This window comes from Gorilla gorilla, chromosome 11 (genome assembly GCF_029281585.2).
Source record: "Gorilla gorilla gorilla isolate KB3781 chromosome 11, NHGRI_mGorGor1-v2.1_pri, whole genome shotgun sequence".
Taxonomy (NCBI): domain Eukaryota; kingdom Metazoa; phylum Chordata; class Mammalia; order Primates; family Hominidae; genus Gorilla; species Gorilla gorilla.
Window position 1 is genome coordinate 142,788,992 of NC_073235.2, and position 15,030 is coordinate 142,804,021.

A 15,030-nucleotide genomic window follows, 5' to 3' on the forward strand; every position below is an offset into this window, starting at 1 on the left:
TCCTGCAGTCGCATCCTGTCATCCTAGTTCTTAAGCCTCACGTTTGTGGGGCAGCTGCCCTGACGTGAAGGCCAGAGGACAGCATAAGGACGACTGTGCTGACAGACACACACAGTGCGAACCTGCCCACACAGCGGAGGGGCGGCCCCGTGGCAAGGTCCTCCAAGTGCTGTCAGCAGGCCCAGCTGTGCACGGGCCACACTGCCTCCTGCTCCAGCACATACAGCACCTTAACACAAGGTATCTGCTACCAGACAAATGTGGTTCTCTCAGCGTGCTGACAGATGCACGCACATGCATGCACACACAAACACACAGAGACTTTTAGGGACTGCAACATTCACTCATAAGTGCAAGAAAGAGATCACTCCGCATGTGACACTGCTTTCTTTTAATTGGAGTGAGGACAAAACCTGATCCCGTTCAGAGACGAACAGCCTCATCTAGGTCGTTAAGAACAGTCTTTTCTTTCTGGTTAACCAGGTCCTAAATTCAAGGGATTTCCACGTGTTCTTTAAAACCACCTGAAACTGTCCTGCGCAGGCTCACACTGCGGCTCTGTACCAAGGGCTTGGCCCCGCCTGCAGCCAGAGGGCATCTCACTGGATGTCATCATCATCAAAAAGATCTTCAAAATCTAGGGAAATAAGCAAAACCACGTAGTTACACATACAAGGGTAAGGGCTGAAGAAATCACTTCAGAATGAATTATATAGTAGTCCAAAATACAGAGATAATCGTCAATGATCCAATGAAATAAAAGACTTTTCCCGTAACAGACTCTGTTTCAGCCAACCAGGGCTCGTACATGTAGTCCAAGGGGAGAGTGTTGGCTAGAGTGCTTTCTTGCTTTCATTTAAAAGACAATCCTAAGAAAATGCATGCAGGGCTGTTCTGAGTCCCACGGACACCACCGCACAGCCACAACTCAGCACTCAGGACACGCCAGTGCCATGTCTGCACCCACGAGTGCACGGGCACCCAAGATGCTGCCCTCGCTGCCGGGGCCAGGGAGAGATGAAGCTGGGAGGCACGTGCTGGGTCCTTGAGAGCAGAGGGAAACCAACCGGCTGCCGCTGTGAGCATGAGAAAGCCGGGCTAGGCTGCAGAAAGGTGAAGCCTCCAGTAAGGGAGCGTGAATGATACTCAAGCCTGAGAAACATCTGCTAAGGCCCATTCTCACTGGAAGAAACACAGCAAACATGTAGTGCCCTGCTTTGGGTGATCAAAATCAGGCCCCCCAGGAAAGATTTTGTCCTTCTGTTTAGTCTTCTGTGTTTTTCAAATTCCCTACTTCACGCAATCATCACTTTCACAATGGGAGGTGAAAATACAACTAAAAGCCCACCCACATGTACTGTGCACTGAAAATGTACAGTATGAATTATGAACTAGAAAGAGGAGGTTCAACTCCTGGAGGGTCAGAGCGAAGAGCCAGGAGCCTGCTGGCACCAGAGCATCCAGCCTTCCTGGGGAGGGTGGCGTCCCTGAGGCATCTCTGGATACTGCAGAGGGTCCCGACGCTCCCCAGCCACACTGATGCACCCCCACATCCTCACTGCCTCCCGACTGCTGGTTGTGGTTCTGGGCTAGGAGCACTTTTGCGCAGTCCTGGGCCTGGCTGACTCCACACCTTCCAACCTCTGCTCTGCTGCCCCCTCTGGAGAAACCTCCCTCTGCTGTGCTCCCGGAAACTATGCCGTCCACGCTTTGCCAAGGCTCTTGTCACAGTCCAGCCCCTGCCTGCTGACTTGTCTGGACCCACAATTTTGTAAGACATGGCGAGGGAAGAGAGTGAGTCTCTTTCGTGGCTAGAACCCTGGTGCCCAGGGTGTAACAGCCCAGCAAAACCCATCTGTTAGACAAGTACAAAGGACCTAGCAGAAGCCCCATCCACAGCCCACAGAGGTCCCTCAAAGTAAATGGCTTCTTGAACACATGGTGCTGTCACAGCCTGATGGGACAGTGAGTGCTCTGTGAACTTAGTGGGTGGGCAGGCAGGGGACACAGAGCTCTCCCGCGTTCCCCCCCTGACCGGCCGTGGCTCAAAGGCAGACACGCGCCCACAATGCTCAGGTTGCTGGGCGCTCACCTGACGGGCAGGGCCTGGGTCCCTCTCAGAGATGCTTTCCCATCAGGATTCAAGGGCTGACTCTGGAAGTCATGTGAACTCAAACACTAGAACACAGCAATCGCCTCTAACCAATGGGCTGGCAGAGGATAAATGGGACTTTGAAGGAGATCATCAAAATGCAAGCGTGTGGTGCCAGCATTAGCAACTGCCCAATCCTGCCCACGTGAAGAAGCTTCAAAGTCGCCCTGGTGAGCTGGTGTTTTCGCAAAGCAGCTTTGGAGAGCGCTCTGCAGCTTTGTACAATTTGTTCCCTCTGAAGGCAACACCCTTCTCCCACCTCGCTCTGGCATAAAGAATTGAAATAAATGCTATTCAGTTCTCCAGGCTCATCTCAAATGTCACCTGCCCCAGTTCTGACTCCAGTTGGTAGCAGCAAGAATGCTGCCTCAGGGGCATGGCCAGGCACCCTGGGAAAGCCTGCACCCCAACTCAGCAGCTTGGCTGCTCCCCTCAGGCAATGGCTGGCTGACAGTAAGCCTGATGAAGCAGCAGGGACTCAGGATGGCAGGGGGTCTCTGCTAAGTTAGAAACCGATGTGGCAAGCTCACGTCCTAGCTGTTAACTAGTAACAAGAGCTTTCTGTAGAGGCAAGCACCATGGATTAAACCAGGATGAAAAATGCCACCTCACTCTCTGGAGTAAGAAACCTATCTTATTTACTTATTATTTGAACCCTTAGTAAAGGTTAATATCATCTATAGTAATAAGGCCTGAAGAAATCAGAAGAGAATGAGAAATATTCCCTCTAGCAGGTCTGAAGATGTTACAGAAAATTTGCTTTTCACTGTTTATTTGGTTTACCCATGTTTTTGGTAACTGGCACTGAAGCCCTTAAATCAAGAGGGAAACGCATCCTGCGTCCTGATTTCAGAGCTGGGCAAGAGCTGGAGTATGGCCGTCCCTCTGCAAAGGCAGCTGAGGGCATGAGAACCCAGGCAGGCAAACACAGGTGGGCTGGGAGAGGAAAGGAAACCGGCTACCCGGAGAGGGCGGAGACAGGGGGCCAGACGGGGTTCCTATGGCCGTGTGTGGGGTGAGGGGCCAGACCTGGCTACAGTCTGAGGTGTCCGCAGGCACATGTAACACGCATGCCAGAGCTCAAACTCAACTACTGGGCTGCAAGCAGGGAACAATCTCATGCTACTTTTCTTCTGAAAAATAAGGCTGCCTGCCAGTGGCCGCAGCCCGTGTCATCGCTCCACAGAGGCTGCACTGCATTCTGAGAGGAGCGCAGGGGCTCTGCCACCTTATGATCCAAATTATTCATGTCACCAAGTTGCTTCACTGCCTTCACCTAGAGAAGAAATATTCAGATTAAATCTGGCATCCCATTCCAAGCATCCTTACCATTAAAAAAGTCTGCATGAACGGCCTTTTCATTGGCTGCCAAGTCCATCAAGAGCCCGGTGCTGCCTCCCGCCTGGGGAATGGAAAGGCAAGGTTATGTCAGGTGCGTTTTCCGAAAGAACAGGTGATAAGTGCATTGCGGGGCCGCTACCCCCACAAAAAAAGAAGATGGGTGAGGGGAAACAGGCTCAAGTTGGAGTCAACATTTTAGTTCCAGACACAGGAATGTGTATTGGGGGGAGGGGGAGGAATTCAAAGGAATGACTTTTAAGGTCTCTCAAGGGCTTCTGTTCCTTCATTCCTGTCTGCCTTTAAAAAAGAAACCTACCACTGACCTAAGCACCACTACTTCTCTGTGCCCCTCAAGGAGAGCTTACCGATCCCTCGCCGGACATCGCCAGAGGCCACAAACATGCGAAATTGAGCCCATCACCTCCGCTCAGGATCCCTTCCCTCTCTCTTCTGGGAATGAAACCACTTCCCCGAGGAAACTGACCTGCTCTGCCTCTGAGGTTCTGGTGCCCGGCTGCTATTATGGACCGTCCACTGCCACAACTCCACGGCAGTGGAAAAACCATGTCACAACCCAAGCTGGGCAATCTGAAGCCCTCAGGATTTTGGATCCTGTTTAGAGTCAACCGGCGACAGAGGGAGCAGATTCCTCTGACAGCAGCACCCTGGACAGCTGGCCACAGGTCCTGCTGCTGCCCTGGCCCCAGCATTCACAAGGCCGCTTGCTCAGACCTGCCCTGATCCCCACGTAGCTGCATGCCCTTGTTCCCTTTCAGACACTCTCAGAAAAACCAGGACGCTCAACCTCCTCCCCTGGCTTCTCAGCCTCCCTCCCTGTCCCCATCACCACAGTAAGCCACGCGCATTCTACCACTTAAACACTGGGCTGAGCTTGTCCCTACCTCCATCTGCCTCATTCACACCCTCTTCAACTCTCCTGTTCTCCTTGCTCCCATTTTTCTACCCTCTCACCCGTAAATGCTGCCACCCTACAGAGCAAGTCGGAGCCTCTCACTCCCCACTGTAAAGCCCTCCGGTGGCTCCACATCGCCTAGGACTGTGACTGTAAAACAGGACTGAGAAGCCTGGGTTTAATGGAAGTGCTTCGGGAGTGGGGTGCACAGAGCCACCCTCTTTAGCATGGTTCCAGATGGTTTCATGATCTGGGTAGGGAGAGAGTCCCTACCCACTGTCTCCCCTCTCTCTGGCACTGCACGCTCAGCCATGTTAAACGACACAACATTCCCTTCCCTTGGTGAGCCAGTCGGCATCCCCCAACCCAGGGCTCTGCTCCTGCCGGGCCTTCATCCCCCCCCTACCTGGCAAACACCAATGTGTCCCCCAGCATTTGGCCACAGAGTCGACTCCTCAGCTGTACCTTTGCTGAGCCCCCTCAAAGCCCTGAGGGTCCATCCGTCGGTGCGCCTTCGGCTTTCTATGACACCTGGTATTTGCAATCAGCCGCTCTGCCATGCTATTACTTCCACAGGCACAAGGGCTGCCTCTGACCACCTCTGTACCCCCTAAGCTTTGAGAAAGAGCACATAAGGCCCTGACATGCAGGAGCTGGCCTGCCACTCTGAGCTAGGCTGTGGTGCTCTCCTGATGACCATAAACCATCTCAGAACGCTCACATCAGACAAGGTCACTCTGTGAACACAATAGAGACCAACAAAACCCCAAGACGACTGTATAATCCTGTATAATTAAAAAGAAGAACGAGGCCACTACGCAAAGCACATAAATGCCAGACGTCTCCTTTTCCGCTCCGACAGGAATGACGGCTGCTCCAGTCTTCCCTCATTCTAGTTAAGATTAAGAGGCCCAGTCGGAGAATTATCCTCGCTTCCAAGGCACAGCAAAGCCCACTCTCTTCCCCCAAATCCCCTAACACGAGCTCAAATCCCACACGAGGTTGATTTCCCACCCGCGTTATGGAGACGCACCGCGGGCCCCCATGGGGTGCTGCAGCCATCGAAGAGCAGCAAACGCAACTCCTCGGACCACGGGTGTGTTCCCGGGGGCCTTGGGGGCACCCAGCAGGCACTCAACCCTCAGGCTGCGCCTCCTGGTCCCCCGGGCTAGGGCACACGCTTCCCGCCGCGGTCGGTCGCCGCCTTTCACCAGGTGCTCGGAGAAACCGGGATTTGCTCTCCGCGGGGCAGGGAGCCCGGGAGCCGCGCCCATCGCCCACCCGCCCGGCCTCCCCTCCCCGGGACCCGCGCACCAGGACGCCGCCCTTCCGCTCCCCCTTCCCCGCTCCCCACGCTCGGAGACTCCCGCCGGGCCCGTGCCACCTCGTCCAGGTCCACGTAGGGCCCGGCGCCCTCGGGGAACATCTCGTCTACCGCCGGCTTCATCTCGGGGCCGCGGCGCTCTAGGCCCACTTCCGGCCTCAGGGCCGCTTCCGGCGCGCGCCACATGGCAGATCTAGACGCCGGAGGACCGCGCCTCTGTGGTGCCCGCCCGCCGTGATGCTCCAGGCCGCTGGCGCGTCCGCGGCCACCGGCGTTTGTCTTTGCGCTGGCGAGGGCGGGCGTCTGCAACGCCTCTGATGGGCGGCCGGGCGGCCACGGAGAGAAAGGGCCGCCAGCAATGGGAGCAGTGCCTGCCGAGCACGCCTCCGACCAGGGGCCAGATCCAGAGTAAAGAAGGAGCCTCAGACTGCCGCAAAGACGGCCGGGTTCACAGGAGCCCGGGGCTTGACCTTCAGACGTTTGTCTGAAGAAGACACACTCGCGGCCAGTGAGCAGATGAAGAGGTGAAAGCAAACCAGGGCCCCACGGCCGCTGCACCCCTGGGACGCCCAGAGTCAAAAAAAAAACAGCAAAACACGGGTGGAAGGGTGCGCGGCACGGGGCCCCTCGCACCGCGGCGGGGAGTGAGACGCGGCAGCCGGGGCGGGAGACAGGGGGGCAGGTCCCAGAAAATCAAACACGGACACCCACGTGGCCCAGCACTCCCCTTCCGGGCACAAGCCCAGAGGACCGAAAGCCGAGGCTCCAAGGGGCGTCTTTACCCCACGTTCACAGCAGCGCTATTTATAATAAATGAAAAAGGGAAGCGTCCCCCGCTGTCCCTGCCCATCGATGGATACGTGCATAAGCAAATGTGGTCCATGCACACCGTGGAACATTACTCAGCCTTTAAAAGGAAGGGAATGCCGACACCTGCTGCCAGGCGCAGGAACATTGAGGACGCTCTGCCGAGGGAAACGGGCCAGTCCTAAGACAAACACCGCATGATTCCACTCAGCCGAGGCCCCTAGAGGAGTCAGAGTCATAGAGACAGAAAGTAGAAGGGGGTTATCAGGGTCTGGGGAAGGGGAAATGGGGAGTTCGTGTTTAGTGGGGACAGAGTTTCAGCCTTGAAAGGTGAAAAGGATCTGTAGAGGGCTGCTGGTGATGGCTGCACAGTTCCGTGAATGTGCTTAACGTCACTGAAATGTGGTTAAGATGGAAACAATTTGTGAAGTTTTACCGTAATGAAAAAAAAAAGAATGTGACAGAAATGCGAGGGAAAGGAGAAGGAAAGGGGTAAGAGGAGGGAGAAGGTTGGAGGAAGAGAGGGAGAGAGGAAGAACAGGGGAGGGAAGGAGAGAGAGCAAGAGGTCCTGGAACTAGACTTTGCCAAAGATTCCTTGCTCAGCCAGACTTCGGTGGCCTCCTAACCTCCTCCCAGGCCCATCTGTGCACTGCATTGTCAGGTTCAGTTTTCGCAGAGAGCCCTGCTAAGTTGGTTTAGCCTGAGCCCCCCACCCTGGATATTGGATCGGGTTCCTGGTCCTCCAGCATCCCCAGGATGTCTGATGGCCCAGGCCTGTCTTCAGCGAAAGCCCTGCTTAGTTGGTTTAGCCTGAGCCCCCCACCCTGGATATTGGATCGGGTTCCTGGTCCTCCAGCATCCCCAGGATGTCTGATGGCCCAGGCCTGTCTTCAGCGAAAGCCCTGCGGGGTCGGCCGAGCCAGCATCCCGTCCCGTCCCGCACGACCCCACCTGCTCCTCAGCCGCAAACCCCCACTGCCTGTGCTGTTCGGAGCTGAGCCTGGTCTCCCTCCCCCACTGCAAGATCCCGTTGCAGTGGTCCCCACACCCGTCTCCAGGGTTCAGAACAACTTCTGAAAATTTCCAATAATGTTTTCCTTTAACAGGCCTTAGAGGAGGTGGGTTTGGGGGTTAGGCTGTAGAGAAGGGGAGTGGGGGGCGGCATGGATGAGGGTAGTTCCAGGGACAGGAATTGAGCTGAAATGTGAGGGGTGTGTGTGGCCTGAAAAGGGGCCGCCTGGCCTGAGTGGACAGTGTGGGATGCAGGGAGAAGCTGGCAGTGGATACTGGGTGAGCCTCATGCCATGCCAATGTGCGCCACCCTGAAGGACCCAAGTGAAAGTCAGTCCGATGGAACAGGGGCTTGGCAGTGACTAAGAAGAGTGACCCATTAAGTCAAGGTCTTTACTAGCTAAGGGGTGGAGCTGTGGGTCTCCACGGTCTGCTTGTACACCCTACAGGGATGGGGGGCTCACCACCTGTGCAGAGGCCATCCTATTGCTGGAGGCCCATCCCTGAGACACCATCGTGCTGCCTGCCCAGTCTTCCAGTGCCCCAGGGTGCCCCAGGTGAAGCCCCCTTCCTCCCAGCATCCTCAAAGCCTAGAGCCGTCCCTGAAAGACAGAGCCTGCCCAGGCCCCGCTGTCCCTGACGGATGACAGATACAGGTGGGGTTTCTCAGTTCTGTTTCCTGCTGCCTCCTGGGCACTGCTCCCAGGGGTGTGTCATGGTGTGGAGTCTGCCTAGCCCTGACTGTGGGTTTGCGTGCTGCCCAGCTTAGTGGCCCAGAGCGGGGGTGCCTGGACTAGAATCTAGCTACCCCCTAACCGGCTGTGTGACCTTAACAAGTCAGGCTGTGACCTCATGTCTCTGCCTCAGTTTCCTCACCCGTAATCTGGGGGAACTGCAGCGCCCCCCGGGATCATTGTGGGAAATGGATGAGTGAGAGACACAGAAAGCCAGTCCTGAACCTGCCCAGGATATAAGATCCCTTGTTGATGCCAATGTGGATGGAAATGTTGCACATTTATGAAAGAGTTTATGAAAGTGCTCCCCAGGAATCAAAATAAAACCAGCTTCATTTGTGAAATAATGTAAGTGGGGCCTGAGCACAGCTGTCCTTGAAAGACAACCCACAACGCTGGTTGTGCATCTTCAGTCCGGAGTTTATTGAGCGTGAGACCAGGCCTGACTCCTGCAGGGGCCAGGTTTTTGTGGGAACTCCATGCCTGCGGAGGCCCGACCGAGTGCAGCCTGGCGGGGTGGGCGGGCACCAGGCTGGACACCATTCAGTCCTCCTGATAGGGAACATGGAAGCCCAGCGTGCTCCCCAGGGGGAAGTGCGCAAAGAAGGTTCGGGCCATGTCCTCGATCTGGGGGTAGGCCCCCAGGGCCTGGAAGTGCTGCACATAGTTCCAGAAGTCAGAGGTGGAGAAAGGCCAGTAGGGCATGGCCGGCAGCTCCGCGTAAGGGTCTGAAAGACACATAACACCTGCCTTGGGGGCTGTCCCCATGGTCCTGCCTGGAGACACCATCCTCGGAGGTCTCAAGGCAAGTGGATGGTTCCCAGCTCTACCACAGTGATACAACCTTCCCAGAGTGGGGGCCTGAGCCCGTCCCCTCTCAGATCCTTGGGGATATCTGGTCTGGGAGACAGAGGAAGAAGAAGGGGAAGAGAGGGAGGGGAAGGCCTGTCCTGTTTGAGGAAGGAGTTGTGTGGGGAGGGTGTGGGGCACCAGCAGCCACCTGCTGGGATTTCAGAATGGAGCACAGACACCCCACTCCGCTACCCCCCGTATAACCTGTCCTAAAGCTTGGGCAAGGGCAGCCCTGAAGATACTGGACTGAGCTAGGGCTCAGAGTTGGGAGGGCCTGGGGGCTGGAACCCAGGTCTGAGGGTGGGAATGTCAGGGGTCATGGGGCCCTGGCTCCCCCTGCCCAGTGTGTTCCCTGGTGGCTGGAGGGCAGGGTCCCAGCTGGAAGGAGCTCATAGACCCTCTGCTTGCACAGCTCCAAGCTGGCTCTCGAGGGCCGTGTTTTCCATGCTTGGGCCTGAGCTGAGCCAGGGCCCCTGATGCGTCTGCTTGGGATAAGAAGCTGCTGCCCTCCCCAGCAGTTTCTCCCCGCTGCATACCAGTTACTTATGCAAATGAACGGAAAGAAATTGGAGAACCGTACCTCCTTCCTCCTGCACAGGCTTGGCCCCTGCAAAGGAAGAGAAGAGCTGTCACCCAGGAGGACCACCCAGGTGCCGGTTGGGCCCACCCGACACCAACTGCAGGGCTCTGAGGTTTCCCAGCAGCCTGGGGATGCGTGCGGGAGGGGAGAGAACAGGAGGGCTGTCGGGGGTCCTGGTGGCTGCCTCCCTCCAGAGCGGCCCCTCACCTGCAAGAGGCCCCAGTAGGAGGCAGAGGGCCAGCCCCGGCACCATGCAGGCCTGCATCTTCCCGGTGCTTCCTGATCTGCGACTCAGGCCCACCTGCAGCAGGATGAACCCAGGAAGGGCAAGACCACCCATCCGTCAGGGCTGGCTTCCTCTACCAGTCCCAGTGTGGGCAGCCCTGGGGAAAATGGCATGGATTTAAAAAAAAATTCTTACTGTTTTCCTAGCAATTTCCATTTCAGTGGTTTCAAACCACTATTTGGAGGTGAAATCCCTGCCTCAATTGGCCTTAATTTCCATGACTTAAGAAATTGCACCCCCCTCCACTCTGCCTGGCCTCTCCAGAGCTTACCTTGTCTCTGCTCAGCCGGCCGTGCTCCTGGATGGGCTCTGCTGCCAGGTCAAGGGTCCTCTTTATAGAAGGGCTGCAGATGAGGAAGGACACGTCACCTGCCTGAACAGTCAAACTGAATATTTCATCCCCACCGGAGGACCGTGGGCTCCTGTCGCCCTGCTGGCAGGCACAATCAGAGTGTCAACTTCTGGGAATCTGATCCAAAGTTCAAACTGAGAGAAAAACATCTTGGCTCGGCCATTTCTGAAATTGTTAGGACTGAATTCAGCATTGGTACTTGAAACAAACCCAGTTTCCTCTCTGCAAGGAGCGATCCTACGTCCAATACCGGGGCTGGCTGAGATTTCCTCCCTCGTGAGGAGGAGCTGAATAATTCCAGCGCTGCTCCCACTTAAACCAGCAGGCAGGAGGAGCCCCGGTCAGCGGGACCTGCCTGCAGGACATCCACCGAGCAGAGCCACAGCAGAAAGTGTGGGGTCAAGATGGACTTCCACCTCCAGGTGGGAGCTTCCCTGCGATCCAAAGTGTCAGTCTGTAGGTGGGCAGGAGGCTGTCCCCACCCTGGGACACCAGCAGCCAGCACCAAGGGTCTCTGTGGGCAGGGCCATTCTGACTACACAGCTGCCCCACTGACTACATCGGTCCCTGTGCTGACCTGTCTTTCCAGTACATAGAGACTCTCCTGGTCCTGCTCCTTGGGGTCCCACCACCCCCACTGAATCAGGGGCCGAATTTGCTGTGGTGGTCTCCCCTGTCATTCCTGGTCACGCTGGGGGCTGTTTAAGGACTCTGGGAAGCTCCTCACCCATGTGTCCCATGGTTCTGGAGTTCATCACAGTCTGCCCACATGTCCCCATCCAAATGATTAAGGGCTCATTTTTTCCCACACAATGCCATACATTTAACCAAAGATACCCAGAGAGGTGGTTAATTTAATTCAGACGGTAAGGCAGCCATCCACAGATTAGATTTTGGGTTTCCTTTTCAGAAATCTGGAGCCTGTGGCTACAGGAGGCAATGGATTCTTTCAGGGCAGTTGTATTCGGGGTCCCCAAGAGCACCCAGGTCAATGATTCACGAGGAAGATGCCCTAGGAGGACTCGTAGGACTCAGCATCCTCTCGAGGACCCCACGGGATGCCCTCCATTCCCCAGCACCACGCTGTGGTGTCACCTGTGAAATCTCCCCACGAGGGGAGCCCTTCAGAACCTCAGAGCCCAGGGCTGGTCGTGCAGCCCCCTCTGCCTCGTGCATGTGCAGATCTCCGACCCCCAGGAGGAAGCAGGTGCTCAGCACAACCATTTGTTGGCACATAGAGCTTAGGGGCAGTGGCCCCTCTGAAATCCAGGTGCCGAGGCGAGGACCCAGGCCTGCTGGTCGCCCTTCCCTGCACAGCTCAGAAGATTTCTGGTTCCTTACCTGCCCCCTGAGCTGGGAATTTAAGCTCTGCGCTCGTCATTGTCTTTTCCCAGATTCGGCAGCACACTTTCCAGTTACCAACCAAGCCCACGGTCCTTATTTCCGTGGCTTCAGCTGCTTGGTCACCCAAAGTCCTGCCCTCTATAGCTCTGTTTTGCACTGGGTGGGTGACAGTGCCCTCTTTTCCATGGGAAATGGAACCAGTCTTCGATCTAGTCAAGCCAGAGATCCAATTCCAGATTCCACCCTGAGCATTCCCATCCTTGGGCCCCTCTCGAGCGCCAATACTGTGTCCAGCTGGGTTGGGGGGAGTGTGGCCAGACACGGAGTGAGCTTGCTACAGGAATGGGCCTTCTGCGACTGTGGAAGGTGCTGAAGAAGGGAGGGCCTGGGAGGGCGAGCCAGGAAACAGTCTGGGAGGCCCTGTCTGAAAATGCACAGCCCAGCATCGGCGGTGGGCCCAGGACCTCCGTGTCTAGCAGGGAAGGTGGGAGCTAGATGCAGAGGGGAGGAGGGTGAGGGTGGGCCGGGCCCTGCCGCAACCTCTGACCGTGATGGGGCTGCCAGAGAGGATGGGCCTATCATCCTTCTGTTAATAACCACACGTCTGAAGATGATGTGAAAATACGCCTATGGTGTTAGGAAAGATGAGGTACGATAGCATGTACCGTATCTTTATAATGACTGAATAAAAGACTATACGTGGAAAAACTCTAGAAGTAGTAAGCAGTGATGGTGTTGGACAGTGGACCTATGGGCGTATATATGTGGTTTTTCTTCATTCTGGGTATATGTATGTTCCTTAATTTATTATTTTTATGTAAGGAAAAAAATCTTAAAAAGAAACCACCCAGCATCACCAGTAGCTGTATTCTGCTGCTCACTCGGGCTGTCCTGGTCCATCTTGCCACTTGCACTGCCCCACCGCCATGCACTGTCCCGCTTCCTGGGTCCTGCAGGGCCACTCTCTTGAGAAGATGCTTCCTGGGTCCTGCAGGGTCCCTGTCCCTCGCTGGCCTGGACACAGCCTTCCCTGGCCCTACCCAGAGGGCCCCGGCTCCCCTGCACCCTGGAGGGCGCCACCCTGGCCACTCACTCATCATTCCTCTCTCACCTGCTCTCTTGCAGCCCACCCGGAATGCCCTCTGTAGGGGTTTGCACACCAAGCTGTGTATATTGTGTATATTGTTCTTGTTCAGTGACAGCCTCTACAGCAATGGTTCTCAAACTGTAAGAATTCCCCAGGGGTCCTGTTAAAATGCAGGTTTAATTCAACAGGTGGGGGGCCTGGGGCTCTGCATCCCTAAGCAGCTCCCAAGAGCTGAGGATACTACTGGTCCCCCAGCACACTTTGGGCAGCGAGGCACGGGCAGCAGTTCTCAGCCTGGGGGTCAGAGTCCCCTGGGGGCCTGACCTCAGAGTCCCTGGAGTGCTTGTTAAAATGCAGGTCTCTTTCTGGCCCCCTCCCACTCAGAGTTCTGATTCACGCGCTTGAGGGACCTGGGAATCTGCATTTCCAGCACGTCTCTCGGTGGTGCTGGGCAGGTCCAGGGCCACCATCTCAAGCAGTGGCTCTTAACCTTGGCGGCACATTGGGACCACGTGGGAGCTTTTGAATCATCAGGATTTCCAGCCTCCTAACGTGAGATTCTGATTTAAGGGGTCCAGGTCTCGGCGGTTTTGAAATTTCTCCAGGTGACTCTGCAGGGTTTCTGCTCCCCGGCCCCAGCTCCTGCCCCTGCCCCGCACAGTCCCCACCCATCGTGGATGCATCGGAGGCCTCTGGAAGTCTCGTCTAGCTGGGGCGAGAACATGCTCACACACACAAGACGGTCTTGGTGGGCACTGGTGGGTCCCAAGCCAACCAGGCAGAGCCGGGCTGTGGGCGCCGCTGGCAGTGCAGAGATCGGGTGGTCTCTGGTGTCCCCTGCTGTCCAGCTCGGGAACACCAAGCCTGGGCTATTGCGGATGTCACTGAGCCTGGGGTGGCCAGGCCTGTGCCCAGCCCACCTCTGTTTCCTGGAGGAACAGGCCAAGCACAGACACTTGTTCATGATTTAAAGTCCTAAAGACACAGTCCCCCCGGACATGGGCTCTGGAGGGCTGTGCCTCCTGCGTGCTCCTCCCTGTCCCCTTGTCTTGGTCTTCACTGAATGCCACAGACTGGGCATTTATAAAGGACAGGGGTTTGTTCAGCTCACGCTTCTGGATGCTGGAGAGTACAAGCCTGGGCAGCCACCTCGGGGGAGGGCCTCGTGCTGCTCCACAGCATGGCTGGGAATCAAAGGGGTCCCCTGGCGAGAGGCAGCTGAGCTTGCCTTTATAACAACCGTGCTCCCGAGAGGGTCGACCCACTCCCGACAGGAAGCACCAGCCCCTCTTTACTGACAAACCCCTCCCAAAGGCCCCGTCACGACACCGCCATCATGGTGACCAGATTTGGACCTGTGTTCCGGAGCAGACAGGCCATATTCAAACCACTCTCCCCTCGGCTGCCAGGGAGGCTTCTGGAAAGTCCACGCTGCTCCCACGTCTGGCCTCAGAGCCCAGGGTCCTGCTGCTGACTCACTTCCCAGCTCCTCTCTCGCCAGCCCGCCATCAGGGCCCCAGGAACGTGCCCCCTGCTTCGGCATTGGGGCTCTGCTCGCTGCCTGGAACCTGTCCACCCCTCCCAGCAGCCCCACTGACCACATCGGTTCCTCTGCTCACCTGTCTCTCCCATAAGTACAGCCTCCTCCCAGGACCCTCAGGCAGCCTCCTCCACACCCACCCCAGCCCCCATCCTTCTGTCCCCTGTCCTCGTTGTCCTCGGTCCCAGCAGGTGACACAGCCTCCTTGCAGCCCTCCCCCGCCCCCATCACCCTGTCCCATGTCCTCGGTCCCAGCAGGGGACGCGGCCTTCTCGCAGCCCATCCCAGCCCCTGTCACCCTGTCCTGTGTCCTTGGCATCCTCGGTCTCAATGGGGGACATGGCCTTCTCCTTACAGCCCACCCCACCCCCATCCCCCTGGCCCACGTCCTTGGTGTCCTAGGTCTCAGCAACGGATGCTGCCTCCTGCCTGGCTGTGTCCTGCCTGCCTCCTGCCTGGCTGTGTCCTGCCTGCCTCCTCTCCGAACCTGTGTTAGTGCCTGGTCCAGGTCCACCCAGCCAGTCAGTGTCAGAGCCCACCGTGCCTGCAGGCCGGCCACACTGCTGTCCTCGCTGAGCCACAGGGAACGCGGCCCTCCCCACCCTCACTGCCCACTTGCTTCTCAGCTGCTGTCTTCTGCCCCCTCCATAAACCTGAGGACAGAGCCCAGGTACCCAAGGAGTGAGGATAAGGGCGCCCTCTGATA

The 15,030-nt window shown here is 56.8% G+C and overlaps 2 protein-coding genes across 4 annotated transcripts; both read right to left on the reverse strand.

Moving 5' to 3' along the window:
* Positions 1–376: 376 nt before the first annotated feature.
* COPS9 (COP9 signalosome subunit 9) lies at positions 377–7,420 on the reverse strand. Of its 2 annotated transcripts, none has more exons than XM_055379933.2 (3): positions 5,791–7,420; positions 3,482–3,554; positions 377–637 (listed from the first exon to the last, which is right to left on the reverse strand). In XM_055379933.2, the coding sequence occupies exons 1-3, from the start codon at positions 5,914–5,916 to the stop codon at positions 600–602; spliced, it is 237 nt and encodes a 78-aa protein (XP_055235908.1). In that variant the 5' UTR covers positions 5,917–7,420; the 3' UTR covers positions 377–599. The 2 variants fall into 2 exon arrangements, with proteins under 2 accessions (XP_055235908.1, XP_055235909.1); XM_055379934.1 differs by lacking the exon at positions 5,791–7,420 and adding an exon at positions 5,440–5,782 and having other exon boundaries at positions 577–637.
* Positions 7,421–8,682: 1,262 nt separating this feature from the next.
* Positions 8,683–10,512, reverse strand: OTOS (otospiralin). 2 transcript variants are annotated; one of them, XM_055379932.2, is made up of 4 exons: positions 10,273–10,512; positions 9,923–10,016; positions 9,716–9,742; positions 8,691–9,011 (listed from the first exon to the last, which is right to left on the reverse strand). In XM_055379932.2, exons 2-4 carry the CDS (start codon positions 9,978–9,980, stop codon positions 8,827–8,829), a joined length of 270 nt encoding a protein of 89 aa, XP_055235907.1. In that variant the 5' UTR covers positions 9,981–10,016; positions 10,273–10,512; the 3' UTR covers positions 8,691–8,826. The 2 variants fall into 2 exon arrangements, with proteins under 2 accessions (XP_055235906.1, XP_055235907.1); XM_055379931.2 differs by lacking the exon at positions 10,273–10,512 and having other exon boundaries at positions 8,683–9,011; positions 9,923–10,098.
* Positions 10,513–15,030: the final 4,518 nt, after the last annotated feature.

Bases quoted from the DNA above. Each gene is read 5' to 3' on its own strand.
- COPS9 (XM_055379934.1), bottom strand. From the start codon at position 5,680: ATGGGCGCGGCTCCCGGGCTCCCTGCCCCGCGGAGAGCAAATCCCGGT. The intron at 3,555-5,439 runs GTGCGTCTCCAT...TCCATTCCCCAG, and splicing joins GCACCCCATGGGGGCCCGCG to GCGGGAGGCAGCACCGGGCT.
- OTOS (XM_055379931.2), bottom strand. From the start codon at position 10,055: ATGGGTGGTCTTGCCCTTCCTGGGTTCATCCTGCTGCAGGTGGGCCTG. The intron at 9,743-9,922 runs GTGAGGGGCCGC...CTTCCTTTGCAG, and splicing joins CCTACTGGGGCCTCTTGCAG to GGGCCAAGCCTGTGCAGGAG. The intron at 9,012-9,715 runs GTACGGTTCTCC...TGTGTCTTTCAG, and splicing joins GCCTGTGCAGGAGGAAGGAG to ACCCTTACGCGGAGCTGCCG.